This window comes from Canis lupus, chromosome 10 (assembly GCF_003254725.2).
Source record: "Canis lupus dingo isolate Sandy chromosome 10, ASM325472v2, whole genome shotgun sequence".
Taxonomy (NCBI): Eukaryota; Metazoa; Chordata; class Mammalia; order Carnivora; family Canidae; genus Canis; species Canis lupus.
Window position 1 is genome coordinate 23,107,543 of NC_064252.1, and position 15,756 is coordinate 23,123,298.

Below are 15,756 nucleotides of genomic sequence, written 5' to 3' on the forward strand. Positions count from 1 at the left end.
CCAGCGCCATCCCAGCCGGGGCAGCTGAGGGCCTGGAGGCGCTCCCCACCGCTTCCTGGGGGCCCAGAGGGGGAACGGGACCCAGGCCTGGGCCTGCTGCGCGCCAGTCCGGCAGCAGCACAGTCACAGGCTCGGGCCGGGCGGTGGCCTCACCTCCTGGGGTCTTGGGAGGGACCCGTACTGTGGGGAGCGCTGACCTGGTCCAGCCTCCTCTGCACGATGTGGCCCAGACAGACCCAGCAGTAGGATGAGCCCCCCCCCCGCCGGCCCCCCAGCCAGGGACCCACCCAAGTAAAAAGGCCACTGCCAGGAGGTTAGAAACTTTATTTGCTGCTAACATTCCGTGTTCCGAGAGTGAGAGCGAGCTTGGAGCGGGGCAGAAGGCGCAGGACGCTGTTCCCGGGTCGGGGCTCGGCCTGGGGGCACTTCTGAAGCTGCGGTGACCCCGGGCTGAGACCCCACAGACCTGCAGGCCTCGCGGCCACGGGAGCACAAGGGTCACCACCACGGGCAGCACCTGCCCGGCAGCAGCTGTGGTCCTCAGAGGGCCGGGCTCTCAGTCTGTGAGCCGACGGCCACCACGCCAGCCCTGGTTGTCCCGCCAGACACAGTAGTTGAGTGCGGCCGCGAAGGCCAGCCAGGCCAGGTACGGGTACAGCAGGCGGGCGGCCGGAGGGCTCACCCTGTGCCAGGCCACGGCCGTGGCTCCTGCCAGCCCACCCGTCAGCAGGAGGTCCACCAGGGCCTGCGGGGACACAGGGGCGGGGAGGACGGGGAGGCCTGAGGCTCGCTGTACTCACCGGACGTGTGTCCCAGCTGGCCAGTCACGGGATCACTCATGGGAACGCTCCTTTCCACCCCCAGGTGACCCAGCCAAACCCCTCCCCCGTCTGCTGCCTCAGTTTCCCATCTGTAAAATGGGAACAATCACCCCTGCCCGATCCACGCAGTGTGAGGGATGCACAGCACCAGGCATGTTTTCCTATACGATGGCCCCTCAGCCAAGCCAGCAAGTCCCTCTGCTGCCATCAGAACCCTGCAATGCTTCCTTCCCCGGAGGAGAAGCAGCTGGGAGATCCCCAGGAGGCCGCTGGTCCCCTAAAAGCTTCTGAGAGATGACCATGAGCCATGTGCCCTCCCCGCCCCCATCTTTAGACCCTCATCCCATCTGGGATGTGATGCCCTAGGTCCCCAAAGAAAGGCCACTCCTCCAGGGACCAAGAAGACCAGCCAAGGCCACACTTACCCAACCCATTTGTCGGGTGCCAAAGAAGAGGGGAGGCCAAGCCCAGTTCAAGGCCAGCTGCCCAGCATAGAGTCCCAGGGGAACCACGGCCTCCTCCGAGAAGCCCCCCAGCTCTTTCCAGACCATGTAGGAGCCATACCTGAAACAGAGGCCACCGGTCAGGACAGCAGCAGGGAAGGGACCAAAAGCCTCTCTGCAGGGCAGGGACGACACAGTGGTGGCTCGGGCACGCTCTGCCACTGACTGTTGCCTGACCTCAGGGAAGTTGCCTGACTTCTCTGGGCCTTCGTTTCTCACAGGATGGCTGTAGGGATTTAACACACTGGCCGTGCCTAGGTCAGTGCCTGGCACATGAGACACTTAACGAGTATCTGCCATCATCCTCATGAGGGTCTGAAGAAAGAAGCCCATGTGTGTGGCCACATCACCCTGAACGTGACCGATCTCGCCAGAAGAGGAAAGCACATGCGCCTTGTGGGTGGGAAAGAGGCCCCTAACCTAGCCAGAGGCGCTGCACAGAGCACAGGACCTTAGTGGGCGAGTAGGAGTTTTCTAGGAGAAGAAAACAAGCATATGCAAACGCTTACCCACGCGCTCCGGCTCTTTCCTAGTGCTAACTCATCTCATCCTGATGGTAATTCGCGGAGGTGGGCAGTATTATCACCCCCATTTTACAGGTGGGGAGGCCGAGGCCCAGAGAGGCCAAGTGACTAAGATCTCTTGGCAGGCAACCAGTAGGTAAAGGCAGGATTTGAACCCAGGTGGCCGGGGCCAGGGCCCGAGCTCTTTACTCCATGAGAAATTTGACCTTCTCGGGGTCACAGGGCGTGTGCTTTGTCAGGATCTCACGGGTGGAGGAAGGGAGTGGGGAGGCCTGGAGGCTGAAGCAAGGGGAGGCCAGGATGGGGAGGAGAAGGCAAGAGAAGCGCCGGAGCCTGACAGGGCAGGGCCGGGACTGGCTGGGGGTGGTGCCCACGCGACACCCAGGTTGCAGGGACTTATTCCCCTCAGAACCCGGGGGGCAGGGATCCCTGGGTGGCGCAGCGGTTTGGCGCCTGCCTTTGGCCCAGGGCGCGATCCTGGAGACCCGGGATCGAATCCCACGTCGGGCTCCCGGTGCATGGAGCCTGCTTCTCCCTCTGCCTGTGTCTCTGTCTCTCTCTGTGTGTGACTATCATAAATAAAAAATAAAAATAAAAATAAAAGAACCCGGGGGGCATCCAGCCTGGCTTCTGCTACCTGCACCCTGGGCACCTGGCATCTGCAGCCCCGCCCTGCACTGGGCTGGTATAGACTCAAGATGCAGGGAACATTCCAGAAGGCGGGCAGGGAGCCGGCCTCCTCCGCGGGATGCAGTTCCCACTGGAGGCACCAGGGGGTGCCCTCCCCCGGCTGGCGCTTCCCTTCCTCTGGGGCAATTCAGGGGTGTGTGTCCTCACCGGTTTCCTGCAGGAAGCCCCGTGCCCGGCCCGTGGTTTTGAAAATTAACCCCGTCGCGGCCAGCGAGGAGCAGTGCTCGACCAGTGGCAGCTGCGAGACTTGTTACTGTTGCTGCCACTCGGCCTTGGAAGGGGCCCAGGCCTGGACCTGGCGCACGGAGCCAGCCTCCCCCTGGGGTTGCGAAAACAGCCAGGGTGCCAGCTTGAGACCGTGCCACTGGCCCGCCCCTCCCAGGAGGCCTTGGGGGGAAAGTTCGGGCAAGGAAACAGAGCCTGCTCCCCGCGGAGAGCACGCGGGGGAGCCCTGCCCCTGGGCCTCCGGGGGAGGATGGCCCGGCCCACCTACCCCATGGCCGAGTACAGGGTGCCCCAGATGGGGCCCAGCGTCCAGCGCGGCGGGTGCCACGAGGGCTTCTGCAGGCTGGCATACCAGCGGAGGCCCTCCCCGCGGACATAGTACGAGCCCAGGAAGCCCCCCAGGCTGGGCACCAGGGTGAAGCCCACGGCGGGCACCCAAGGCGGGGCCATTGCTGCTGTGGCGGCTGTTCTGGAAGGTTCTGAAAGAGAAGACAGGGATGGGGTGAGGGGGGTACTGCAGAACCGGGGCGAGGCTTCCCCAAGCACGGGGCAGGGAGGGGGGGCTGGGGTGACCCAGGCACAGCCCCCGCCAGCCTGGGCAATGGCTCCAGGGAACACATTTCCACCCAAACTCCTGTCCCACGCAGGGGGCCTGCCTGACTGGGAGGAGCCCCCGGGCCCCCCCCACGGCTGGTCCTGCCCCAGCTCCCGTCCCAGCCGCCAGCACCCTCACCCTTGACCTCGGGTCTCCTGTCAAGTGACCCCTCGTCACATTCCAGGCCGGTTCGTGTCCCCTCCACCCAGGCTTCCCGGCCCCTCCTCCCCAGGCCAACTGACAGCCCAGCGCTCTGAGCGCCTGTTGATCAGTCCATCCCCCAAGCCGAAAAGACTCGAATCGAAAGATTCGAATCGAATCGAATCGAATAGAAACGAATCGAAACTATCGAATCAAAACGAAAAAAATCGAATCGAATCGAAAAAATTGAATCGAATCGAAAAGGATCGAATCGAATCGAATGAGCCGTACGTTCTAGTACTTCTCATTCACTCATTCATTCATTCATTCATTCACCCATTCAATAACTAGTATCACACAGAGCTCGGCTAAAATCCTGGCTCCCCACTAACTCACTGTGACCTCAGGCAAATCGCTTCAATTCTCTGGGTGGGCCTCAGTTTCCCCTCTGTAGAATCGGATGGCAACACTGTGCCCAGCCCAGCAGGGGAGCACACAGGTATTTTACCAGCACCCTGCAGGCCCAGCCTAAAATCACCCTCCCTTCCTCGTGTGTCAGAGAGGGAAAGCAGCCGGCCTGGAGTCGCACAGCATTCTGGGGCCAGGCTTTGCCCAGCCAAAAAGCTGTTCCCAGCCTGACTCGCAGGCTCACTGAGGCAGTGGGTGGGAAGAACAGGAGTGAGCAAGAGCTCACGGCTAGCAAGGCCCCTCGGCCACCCTGAGAGGCTGGCAGGACTCCGGGCAAGGAAGGTCCCCGTATCAGGCCTGGATGCCGCCAGCCCGAGCGCTGGGGACCCAGTCATCAGGCCTGGCCCTCGTGCTCATCAGCTGTGTCCCCTTCCCCAGCAGCCCCAATGCCTGTCCTGAGCACCTACTAGGTGCCCAGCAGCATGTGAGGCTCCCAGCAGGTGGAATTGCTCACTGGGGCTGAGAGTCCAGCAAGGAGGGGCGGCGGTGGTGAGGCCTGGCTGGCATCTTGGACCAGCTCTGACTGCCCCTGCTCTGGGACCCAGGACTGTGAGCACCTCAACTGGACCTCAGTTTCCCCACATTAAATGAGGGGGCTGGGCTCCCACGGACACACTCTGATCCTAACTGAAGAATCTGGAGTGCAGGTGTTTGTTTGCAGGAAATAAGAAGCCACACAACCAGACTGAGCTCAGCAAACCTGCAGCACGACCTACTAGCGTGGGGGCTGGGGACCCAGGGTAGATGGGACAGGAGCGTCCCTGAGGGGGCACAGGCCTCAGAAAGGGTGCCCCGACCCACGATCAAGGAAAAGATGGTCCTGGCAGGACAGGGAGCACTTCCTGAACAGAGAGGGACACAGGGAGGGAGAGAATGACAGGCAAGTGTGGGCGGAGCGTGTCACCTGCCTGTCAGGGAGCAAGTGCAGAAAAAGGCTGTGCTCGCTCTGGGCGGTGGGGAGCCATCAGGCCTTCAGAGCAAAGGGTCAAGGGTGCCCTGGGGAGAGGGGACAGCTGCCGGCCTGGGGCTCCATGAAGCCCCATGAAATGCAGACGCAACTTTCCCAACAACCAGGGACCATTAAGTCCTTGTCAACTTCCAGCTTTTGAGGACTCTAATAATGTGAAAATTGTTCTCAGCACATTTAGTGAAAAAAGAGAGAACGAAAGTGCAGGGGTGGGGAGGGGTGGTGGAGGGGCAGAGGGGGAGAGGGAGAGAATCTCAAGCCGACTCTCCACTGAGCGCAGAGCTGACTCTCACAACCCTGAAATCATGACCTGAGTGGAAATCAAGAGTTGGACACTTAACTGACTAAGCCACCTGGGCGCCTCAGAATGATAAAAAAAAAACAGATGAATGACATAGGTCGGCATTTTAAAACTGTAAACAGATTCACGAAGGTGTCATAATCCCACAGCTAACACCGCTGGGGAACGGCTGTCCGCCCACCGCCCTCATCCTCGCCCTGCGGGGAACGACCCCATCTCATCCATCTGCCGGTGAAGACCCGAGGCACGGAGCCGGAAGGCGTCGGCCCAGGGCCCCTCTGCGAGTGGGCAGCCGGGGATCCTAAGGGCTGCCCTCGGCAGTGGGGTTATGACGCTATGTTCGTTCCATCTTTATCGTTTTCCAAAATGTCTATAATAACCATCATTTTTAAAAAGATTTTATTTACTCATCTGAGAGAGAGAGGCAGAGACACAGGCAGAGGGAGAAGCAGGCTCCATGCCGTGAGCCCGACGTGGGACTCGATCCCGCTCAGCAATTGAGCATCTGGCTTTGACTCAGGGCCTGATCCTAGAGTCCCGGACCCACTCCTCCCTCCTTGGGCCTCGGGTTTTCTCACGGGTGGAACTGGGATGGTCCCTCCATCCCCCTAGGTCAAGGCACAGGTGTGCCGCGAGGATGCCCGTCGATGAGCCCTGGGCATGCGATGCGGGGCCTGGCAGTAGGCGGTCCTGCGCGTCTCCTTCCCCTGCCCTCCTGCCCTGCCCTCTGGCTTCCAGGGTGCACACAAGTGTTCCCGGGTGAGCAGGACGGTCTGTCTCACCGCCGTCGGGAGGATGCTGGCCCTGTGCTCCTGCCACCTGGGTGTGGACACAGAGCCCTGGGACCTGGCCACTCAGCTGGGCTCACCAGCGCATCACCCAGCAGGGCTCAGGCCTCCTCAGCTGCTTTCTCATCTGTGGCCCGGGGACACAACCCTGCCCAGTCCGCCTAATAAGTATGTTGGATACGCAGCAAAGTGACAGTGTTTGGGCAGCCACAGGAGCTGTGGTGAGGACACCAGGCCTCCCCTGGAACATGACATGGCTGGGCAGGTGAGAGGCCTTCACACCATACTGACCCTCACATGCAGATAGGGAAACTGAGGCCCAAAAGTTGAGGGGAGGGGCTGGGGGGTCAGGCACTGAACTGGGCCTGACCTGGAGTCTCCTCAGTGTGACCCTTCGTGCCTTTTCTCACGGCACGGGATAGTCCCAGCTTACACCCACTTTGTTTCAAGCCGATGGCCGCCCCCTCCCATAAGTATCTCTCCTACGGGTGCTCAAGGTTAACGCCACCAGTACCAGACACACGGGCATCATGAACCCCTGCTATGATTCGCAGAGGCGGACACACCTGCTGTAGTGTTCTTGCCCCAAACACAAAACCCCAGCCTAACCGTGAGAAAACCCCAGAGAACCACAAGTGGAAGAGCATTCTACAAAACAACGGACTGGTACTCCTCGAAGGTGCCAAGGTCACAGGAGACAAGCAAAGACTGAGGGAAATGTCGCTGAGTGCAGGAGGCTCCAGAAGGAGTAACAACTAAACACAATGTGAGATCCGCATGGGGTCCTGGGGCCAACGTGACAGTTTGCGGGACAGGGCTGCGGTTGCGAGCACCACACCACAGTGACTTCCCAGCTGGGGGGACGCTGTCTGGGGACTTTCTGTACTACTTTTGTACCTTTTCTGTAAGTCTAAAATTAGTTCAAAATAGAATATTAAAAAATAAGTATCTTGGTTCAGATAACAGTTTGCACTGTCCCTCACTTCTGCTCAGTATCTGTCACTGTATCAGACCCTGACCCCAGCCCCGGCCCGGGCCCCCGCTCTGTCTCACCAAGGCCCTCCAAGCCTCCATTCCCACCACATCACTCCTGCTCTGAGACTGTCACTGCATCCTATCCTGGTTTGTTTGTTTTTTCCTACTTTTTTTTTTAAATCGAGGTAAAATTTACATAACATAAAATTAACCATTTAAAGTGCACAATTCAGTGACATTTAGTACACTTCCAATGTCTCGCCATCACCATCCATATCAAGCTCCAAAACATTTTCATCACCCCAGATGAACCCCACTACCCACTGCAGTCGTGGCTTGTTCCTCCCTCCCCCAGTCCCCGGTAACCAGTAATCTGCCCTCTATCTCTGTGGATCTATCTTTTCTGCACATTTCATGTAAATGGAATCATACAATACGTGGCCTCTGGAGTGTGGCTTCTGTCACCAAGCATGTTTCTGAGATTTACTCACATTGCACCATATGCCCATGCAGCTAGGTTCTGTGGGCAGGGGCACTCACGTCACCCTCCCACAGCACCCAGCCCATGCCCAGGAAATTCCGCACAGGACTTGCCCACGGTGCCAGCTGAGTGGGTCCTAGAGCCCATCAACCAAGCCCCCTGCTGTACAGAACAAACCACAGCCCAGAAGAGGGTGGTGGCTTCCCTCAGCCCTCAGTGGCAGAGTAGGGTCTGAGCCCAGTGTTCCTGCCCCCACTCCTGGCTGCCCCTTCCAGAGCCTAGGGGATCAGAGAGTCTGCCCAGCTCCAAGGTCAGACACAGAAAGGGCAGATGCCTGACACAGAGAGAGCCCAGACAGGTTGCTTCCTGTGGCCTCTGGGGGACTGCCCAGCTCCTGAATCACCCAAACTAGGGGACCCACCAGGATGAGTCACATTCGGCTGGGCTGGGCTGGGCTGGGCTAGCCAAGGCAGGCCTGAGAGGGATCTGCTCTGGGATGGGGTCCCAGGGAGGGCTGAGGAAAGTCAGGGAACACCCAAGGCTGGGAAAGGACTTGGGATGGAGGTAGAAGGGCAAAGCCACCTACATACCTTTTATTTCCACCAATGTCAGACAGTGACTAAGAACCCAAACACGTTGGTTTGCCTCCAATTTGCTTTGTAATCCTGGGCCAAAGTGCCTCTCTGGGCCTCAGTTTCCCTTACACCGGGCAGGTATAACCTGTCCTGCCTGCTTCATGGGGTCATGGGGAGGCTCAAGTGAGGACCAGACAAGTGAGGGGCTGTGGCTGTCAATGTTGAGGCCGCTCACCCCCTCTCCTACCGGGATGGGGGGAGGGGGGCGGAAAAGTGGCCCCGGGGCATAGACCCAAGTCTGAGAAGACATTGCCAGTCAGACACTGGATGCTAAGTGGGGCAAAAGGCTAAACAGAACGCTCCACCCACAGGCCTGGGGCCACTCACAGAGGAGCACTTCCAAAACCACCGAGAAGGGTCAAAGCAGAGGGCTCAGGACCTGGGGTCAGGAGAAGGTTCTAGATCTCTGGGGAACAAGTGATGGACGTGGTGCTTGGTGGCTCATCCTGATGCTCATTACTTCACTTACTCTTCACAGCAGCTACGGGTGGGGGGGCAACCAGCTGCCTCTCTCCTGGGGGCCCTGAGCCACACCCTCCTGGCCTCCATAGTGGACATTACTATTCCCACCATCCAGATAAGGAAACTGAGGCACAGGGAGTCCCAGAATTTTCTAGGTCTGTGTGACTCTGAGGCCCAGAGCACCCCCTCCCCTGAGCTGGGAGTCTGCTGGCCTCAGCCTTGGGCCACATGGTCACTTACCTTGTGTCACCTCCTTCTCATCCCAACATGGCAGGTAAGGCCTGCGCAAGGCCTGGGGGGCCGCAGGGGGCTCCCATCCTACCTCAGGGGTCCCACTCTCTGCCCAGTGTAGAAGACTATCTCGGAGCCAACAGGCTCACTCCCTCCAGCCCCAGCGCTAGTGTTGCAGCCCCCCCAGAGCATGAGACCCCCTCCCAGGCAGGAGCAGCAGTTACAGGATGTGAATCCTCCCTGTCGCCCCAAGAGTGGGACTCAGGGAACTCTTGTCCTTAAGATGCTTCGCTCCTGCTCCCCATTTCTGGCCCTGAGATCTCACCTCCCAGGCCTCTCTGTCCCCATCTGTGAAGTGGGGGCTGAGCTAGAGAGTCTCTGGGGCGTCCTCTTGTTCCCCAAGGCCTTCCTACAGAAGGTGGCAGGAACTGCTCCCCAGAAACAGAATAGTGTTGCTTTTGAGAGCCCTCCTCCTCCTCCCGGTGGCGCCCCGCCCTCCTCCACCTTGTCGCTCACGCGCCACCGCTGTCCTGGGACTTGTTTTAAGGTTCCTTCCTTTTCTAACGTGACTTACAGCTAATCTTCCGCATTACAACCTTCGTGAATCTTTTTCATTATGAAAGCACAACAGACAAGTTGGGGAGGATCCACATCCAGCTGGTGACCAGGAGGGCTGGGAGTGACAGGGGAAATGTGCTCCATGGAGAATGACTACTTTTGTAAACACAAAGGGCATATTCAGGCGTGGCTTGTACAATCAGAAGAAAGTACAAATCAAAGGAACACAGATTCCAAAATAAACTAATGAAAATGGCGAAAGTGTAGTTAGGAAAAAGGAGGCTCCCTCCCTCCAAGCACCAACCCCCCCCAGCAACCCGCTGCCATCAGTGGTTTCCGGCAGATCCAGCTACGATTCGATTCGGTCACTGCCAGGCACAAATGTGGGCCCCAAATGCACGCACGTGTGCACACACACGCACAGAAGGACACAGTGTACAAAGCAAGGCCTTGAACGGTACTGGTTTGAACCCCAGCTCCAGCGCTGCCACGATGTGCCTGCCCAGGGGCTCCTGGGTGAGCCTCAGTTTCCTTTAGTTCAAAGGACTCCCTCTGCGCCTCCTTTTGGGTCCGCTGAGCAGCCGGAGCCGGGACCCCCGCGGGAGGCGCTATCCCCCGCCCCGAGCTCCTTCGTGCCTTTCAAGGCAGCGGGCAAACCTCGGGCTCCACGAAGCAGACGTGTCCCCTGCCGTGTCCCCCGCCGCACAGGGCTCCCCACCCACCTCCCCTGCGGGGCGCCGCAGCTCCAGGCCCAATCTGCCAGCTGAGGCTTTGGGTCAACGGCCCGCGGGAGGCCGGCACCCTGGCGCCCTTCCGGACGCAGCCCCTCTGCCATCCTCCCCAGGCCCCGTGACCCTTTGGGAACCGCCTCGGTCAACTGTCCTGTCCCTAGGGGAGGCCCCAGCCCGGCGCCCCTGCCCTCCGCTGCAGAGCGCGGGCCGGGACCGGGACCGGGACCGGAGGGGGTGCTGCGCCGGGCAGGCCAGCCGCCGGGTGGACCCCAAACCCGCGGCGCGCTCACCCCTGCCGACGGCTCCGAGCTCCCCTGCAGGGGGCACTGCGGACAGGCGGGTCCCTGGGGCCCTTCTGCCCACCCCAGGCCCCTGTCCGGGCACCGACCGGGAATCTTGGGGCCCGGCTCTCAGGCCCGCTGGGGCCCGACGTGGCTGCGTGCAAACACCCCCAGGGGCCCGGGTTTCCGCGTCTAGGATGGAGCGTTTCAAGTGGACCGCCAGGCGCTTCGATCCCCGCGGCACCCCGCCCGGCCACTCCCGCCCCGGCTGGCCCCTCTGCGGAACCGGACCGCGCCGGGAGCCTGTCGGGGCCCTCCCGGGGGCTCCGCTTCCCGCCAGACCCGAGCCGGGGGCGGGGCGCGGGGGCGGGGCGCGGAGGGCGGGGCGGGGCGGGGCCGGGCTGCCCAAGTGCCCCCAACCCCCCGCTCCCCTCGATCCCCGCTAGCCGGGCGGAATCCCGCCGCGCAGGAGCCCCGACTGCGGAGGTCACAACCCCGGCCGCCCGCCGTCCCGGCGGCTGAGCCCCTAGTGCCGCCCCGCAGTCGCGCCCTGGGGCCCGGCCTATCCCCTCCTGCCTCAGTTTACCCTCCGGCGGCGCGGCGGCGGGCGGGCGCTGTCGGGGATCGCCCCTGCGCGGGGCCGCCCGCCCGCTGCCCCTCGGCGCCCGGGCCCCACTCACCAGCGACCAGGACGCGCTCCGGGAAGGCACTGCGCGGCGCGGGGTGGTGGCCCAGGTCCCTGCCCCGCCCGCCCCGCCCGCCCCGCCCCGCCCCTGCCGCGAGGCCCCGCCCCGGCCCCGCCCGCCCCGCCCCGGCCGCGTCCCCGCTGTGTCGCTGGCAGGTCGCTTCTCTTCTTGAGCCTCACCTTTCCCGTCGGAAAATTGGGGCAGCGGGAACCGACCTCAGAGAGGGGAATTACGTCGCCTGACAGCAAAGCCCCGAAAGGCCTCGCACCCAGTAGCTGTGGCCCCCCCATCGCCGGAGGAGCCCCCCCGCCGCGCCCCCCGCCCTCCCGCCCCCCCCTTTACCTGGCGCCCTGGGGCACAAGGCCGGCTGGACTCGTAGTCCTGGCTCAGCCACTTTGTGACTGGTTCTGCCTCCATCTCCTCATCTGTAAAATGGGCACAAGATCGTGGGCCGGGTGAGGACGCCGCAGGGCAATGCAGGCAGGGCGCCGTGCAGACGCTGGGCTCTCACTGAGCCGGGACTGCAGCCAGCACAGCCCGGAGGTGACCTCCAGTCCCAGACGCACCCTGATGGGCACAGCACGTCCAGCCCCGGGCCTTGGATCCCTCACCTCCTCTGAGTCTGCGGGTGCCGCCTTCTAACTGCCGCCCAGGGTCTGTCCTGGCCACCTCGGGCTGACTGGGCCAGGCAGGGCCCCTCAGCCTACAGGAGTCCAAGTTGCCAAACTTGGTACTTGGAGGACAACGGTGACCTACAGCTTCTTCTGCCCAACATCGAAGCTTGGAGCCTCCCATCCGAGCTACCCTCCTGCCAGGTGGGCTTTTGTGAGCCCCTCCCTCCTTCCACTGCTTCGATATAAAAACAAATATAATCTGGGCTGGATTGCTTCTTTTTCTTCTAATTTTAAAAGAAATTAAGACGTGTTCCTGGGTCCCTCAAGTATTGTGGCCCCAGGCACTGTGACTGCCCTTCAGGAAGAAAGGGGCCACACCTCCCAGGGAGCTGCCAGCCCTCGCCCTCTTCCTGCAACGAAGTGCCTGTGGCTTGGCCAAGTGACACATTCACCTCCCCCGGAAGAGCCAGCCCTGGAGGAGACTATGCAGCTTCCCTCCCTCTAGCCTCACCCCTACTACACATGGAGCTCAAGGCTCAAGAGATTTCTGCCCCCAAATATCTGCAGCAGGCCAGGGCCAAAGGGTCAGGCTGAGAACAGTCACACACACACACACACACACACACACACACACACACTCCTGAAGCTCACAAGCTTTTCACAGATGCGACCTACAGTTCCCAGGGGCCAGTTGCTGCCCGAGGGATTCACCCTGCAGTCTGCATGCGGGTGCTGCACCTGCTGCCCCTGGAAGCCTCCCATTACTTCTGCCACCCTCCTGTCCAATCCCACGGCTGCCTTCTGAGCCTGAGCAACAGTCACATCCCTCCTCTGACAGCAGCCGCAGCCCCTAGCTGGCCCCCAGCTTCCTTCTCGGGCCTTCCACTCCTCCCCTCTGCTGAGGATCCTCCCGCTGCTTAGGATCCAGTCCAAACCCTTTACCTGGCACCGGAGGCCCTGCCAAATTGGGGTTAAGCTGACTACCCCACCCTTTCTCACCCCTGTGTCCCCGCCTAGGGCACTCCCCAGCCTCCCACCCTGGGCATCTCCATGTGTCCGAGTCTGACTGCTCTCCAGTGTCATGCCAGCAAGCTCTTCTAGAGCTCCAACTCTCTGCCACCCCCCTTCTAAGTGGGCTGTGACTTCTTAGCTTCACGGCACCGAGCTCAGAGCTTCTCTTGCGCATCTGGCATGTATATGGAACACTTCAAGGTACCCAGCTCTGGGCCGAACCCTAGAGGATTCAACACAAGCAAAACCTACCTCTGGGCTCAGTTGATCCAGGAAAGAGGACTAGAGACATCCCCCCAAGCCCCAGAGGATTAACCCCACCTCACAGGCTCAGAGCTGTGAGGGAATATCTCAAGGTCACACAGCTGGACAGCGGTGGAGTCAGGATTCCCACCCAGAGGCTCTGAGGATTTGCACCCTTAACCCGTGTGTCATTCAGCTTCCCAATTCCAAGTGTGACTCAACCCAGTATATCCTTGTATTTTATTTATGTGTTTCCTTTATTACATGAGTAATCCACTTTTATTGCAAAGGAACTGGAAAACACGAAGGAAAAAATAAAACCACCTACTTTCCCATCGCCTAGAGCAAAGCACTGTCAACACTTCAGTGTTTCCATGACTTTTTTTCAAAGCGTATCATACCTTCCTTTTACAAGAATGCCTTCATGCTACCAGTGGTTTTATAATTTTTCTTCCTCTTACAATAAATCAGACACCTCTTTCTACATTAATAAACATTTGTCTACATTGTTTTTTTAAAGGTTTTTTTAAAGATTTATTTATTTATGATAGACACAGAGAGAGAGAGAGAGAGAGGCAGAGACACAGGAGGAGGGAGAAGCAGCTCCATGCCGGGAGCCTGACGTGGGACTTGATCCCGGGACTCCAGGATCGCACCCTGGGCCAAAGGCAGGCGCCAAACCGCTGAGCCACCCACCCCCCTACACTGGTTTTCTTAATTGTGAAATGTTGCATACAGAGATGTACTTAAAACCGGTGTACACTTTAAAATAATAATAAAAAGAAACTTCAGCCCCAAACAGTCAGAAGCTTGGGCTTTTCTGCCTCCTTGCTTCTTCTTCCTTTTTTTTTTTTTTTTAGACTTTATTTATTTATTCATGAGAGACATAGGCAGAGGGAGAAGCGGGCTCCATGCAGGACTTGATCCCAGGACCCCAGGATCACGCCCTGAGCCAAAGGCAGACACTCAACCACTGAGCCACCCAGGCGTCCCTCTGCCTCCTTGCTTCTGAGCTGACTGCACCTGTATTCAGATTTCCAGAGTAGGGGTGCAGGGGTGCACACTTCTGTGAGCTGGAACAGGTACCCTCAGCTGAGCCAGGCAGCAGGGCATGGACAGGGTCTCATCAGGCCGTGATCAAGACTAGTCAAGTGGCTGACAGGAATCTGGGCCTGGCTCACTGGGGATTCTGTTCCTAAAATAAGCAGTAGAGAAACCGGTAGGATCTTGGGGATGACAGCCCCGTAGGGAAGTGCACACACCATTCCGGGGTCTCTTCTCACCACCACCCCGGGGATGCCGTTGCCCCTCTGCTGGCTGGCTGGCTCCTCACTTCCTAGACTGTCCACCCCATGTTTGTGATGAGCCCATCCTCCAGGAGTTCTTGAGAATGACCCCAAGGAGGTAACATTCTGAAATCTTGCATTCTATCTCATGGTTGACTGATGCTTGGCTGAGTAAGAATTCAAAGTTGGAGACTCTTGTCCTCATGCATCATGAAGCCACATTGTGAAGCCCGGCTGCCACAGTGCTCACAGGCAGGCTGAAGCCATTCAGAGTCTTGAGCCCTATTTTGTCACTAGAGTTCCGGAATGTCACCCTGGTAGTCCTCTTTGTGGGTCTAATTTCATCCACCGTGCCAGTACGCAGGGGGCCCTTTCCATGTGGGGAAACTCATATCCTTTATTTTTCAGAAATTGGATTTTTTTTGGGGTGATTTCCTTCCTTCTGTTTTCTCACTTCTCATTCTGAAACCCCTTTTACTCATCATCCTGGACCTTCTAGGCTGGTCTTCTAACTTCCTTTTCTCTCCTATTTGTCATGGGATTTTGTTTTGGTTTAGTTTTTAGTTTTGCGGAGGGATTTCTTTGTTTTGGTTTGGTTGGGTTGTTTTTGTTTTTGCTTTACCCTCAACTTTTCCTTCCTGGCCTTCTGTTGAGGTTTACAATTCTGCTATCCTATTTTTAAAATTGTATTTATTTACTTATTTATTTGAGAGAGAAAGAGAGCACGAACAGAAGAAAAGGGCAGAAGGAGAGGGAGAAGCAGGCTCCTCACTGACTGGGGAGCCCGATGCAGGGTTCAATCCCAAGACCCTGGGGTGATGCCCTAAGCTGAAGGCAGACAGTTAACATACTGAGCCACTGAGGCACCCCACTGCTATCCTATTTTTAATTTCCAAGGTGTTCTTATTTGTTTTCTAAATGTCCTTTTTTGGGGGCACCTGGGTGGCTCAGTCGGTTAAACATCTGCCTTCAGGTCAGGTCATGATCCCTGGGTCATGGGGCTGAACCCCGAGTCCAGCTCCCTAATCATCAGGGAGTCTGCTTCTCCCTCTCTCTCTCTGCATCTCCCCCTGCATGTGCTCTCTCTCTCTCTCTCAAATAAATAAATAAAATCTTTTTAAAAATAGATACCTTCAAATAGTCCTCTTTATTTTAAATTTCTTTCACCCTCAGATCTACAAGCAGTTGATGCTGCCCAGTCCTAAGCTTTGGAGGAGGCTTTTGTATAAATGAGGCTTGGTCAGCTTTCCCCACTGTCGGGAGGGATCTGGCTGTCTGCAGTCGGGCAGGTCAGGTAATACTGGTCTTCCTGCTTTTCGGCTTCCAGGGGTTCTTTCCTTTCGTGTTCTCCTTGTCCTTGTGGATTTATGGGCTTCTGGAGGCAATGTGTGCTCTATTCATGTCTTAACCTGAAAATCTCCTCCGTATCTTTGATGACCACAGAGTTGTGCAGATTTGCCATATAACCCATTTAAAGAGTCTCCTCTAGTTAACTATATGGCTTCTTTTCCTTTCTTTTTTCTTTTCTTTTCCTTTCTT

The 15,756-nt window shown here is 58.5% G+C and overlaps 1 protein-coding gene across 3 annotated transcripts; it reads right to left on the reverse strand.

The window, feature by feature from the left end:
• Positions 1 to 307: 307 nt before the first annotated feature.
• On the reverse strand, positions 308 to 11,145 carry TSPO (translocator protein). Of its 3 annotated transcripts, none has more exons than XM_025457328.3 (4): positions 11,058 to 11,145; positions 3,032 to 3,242; positions 1,247 to 1,385; positions 308 to 745 (listed from the first exon to the last, which is right to left on the reverse strand). In XM_025457328.3, exons 2-4 carry the CDS (start codon positions 3,211 to 3,213, stop codon positions 557 to 559), a joined length of 510 nt encoding a protein of 169 aa, XP_025313113.1. In that variant the 5' UTR covers positions 3,214 to 3,242; positions 11,058 to 11,145; the 3' UTR covers positions 308 to 556. The 3 variants fall into 3 exon arrangements, with proteins under 3 accessions (XP_025313113.1, XP_048971717.1, XP_048971718.1); XM_049115760.1 differs by lacking the exon at positions 11,058 to 11,145 and adding an exon at positions 10,485 to 10,581; XM_049115761.1 differs by lacking the exon at positions 11,058 to 11,145 and adding an exon at positions 9,382 to 9,483.
• Positions 11,146 to 15,756: the final 4,611 nt, after the last annotated feature.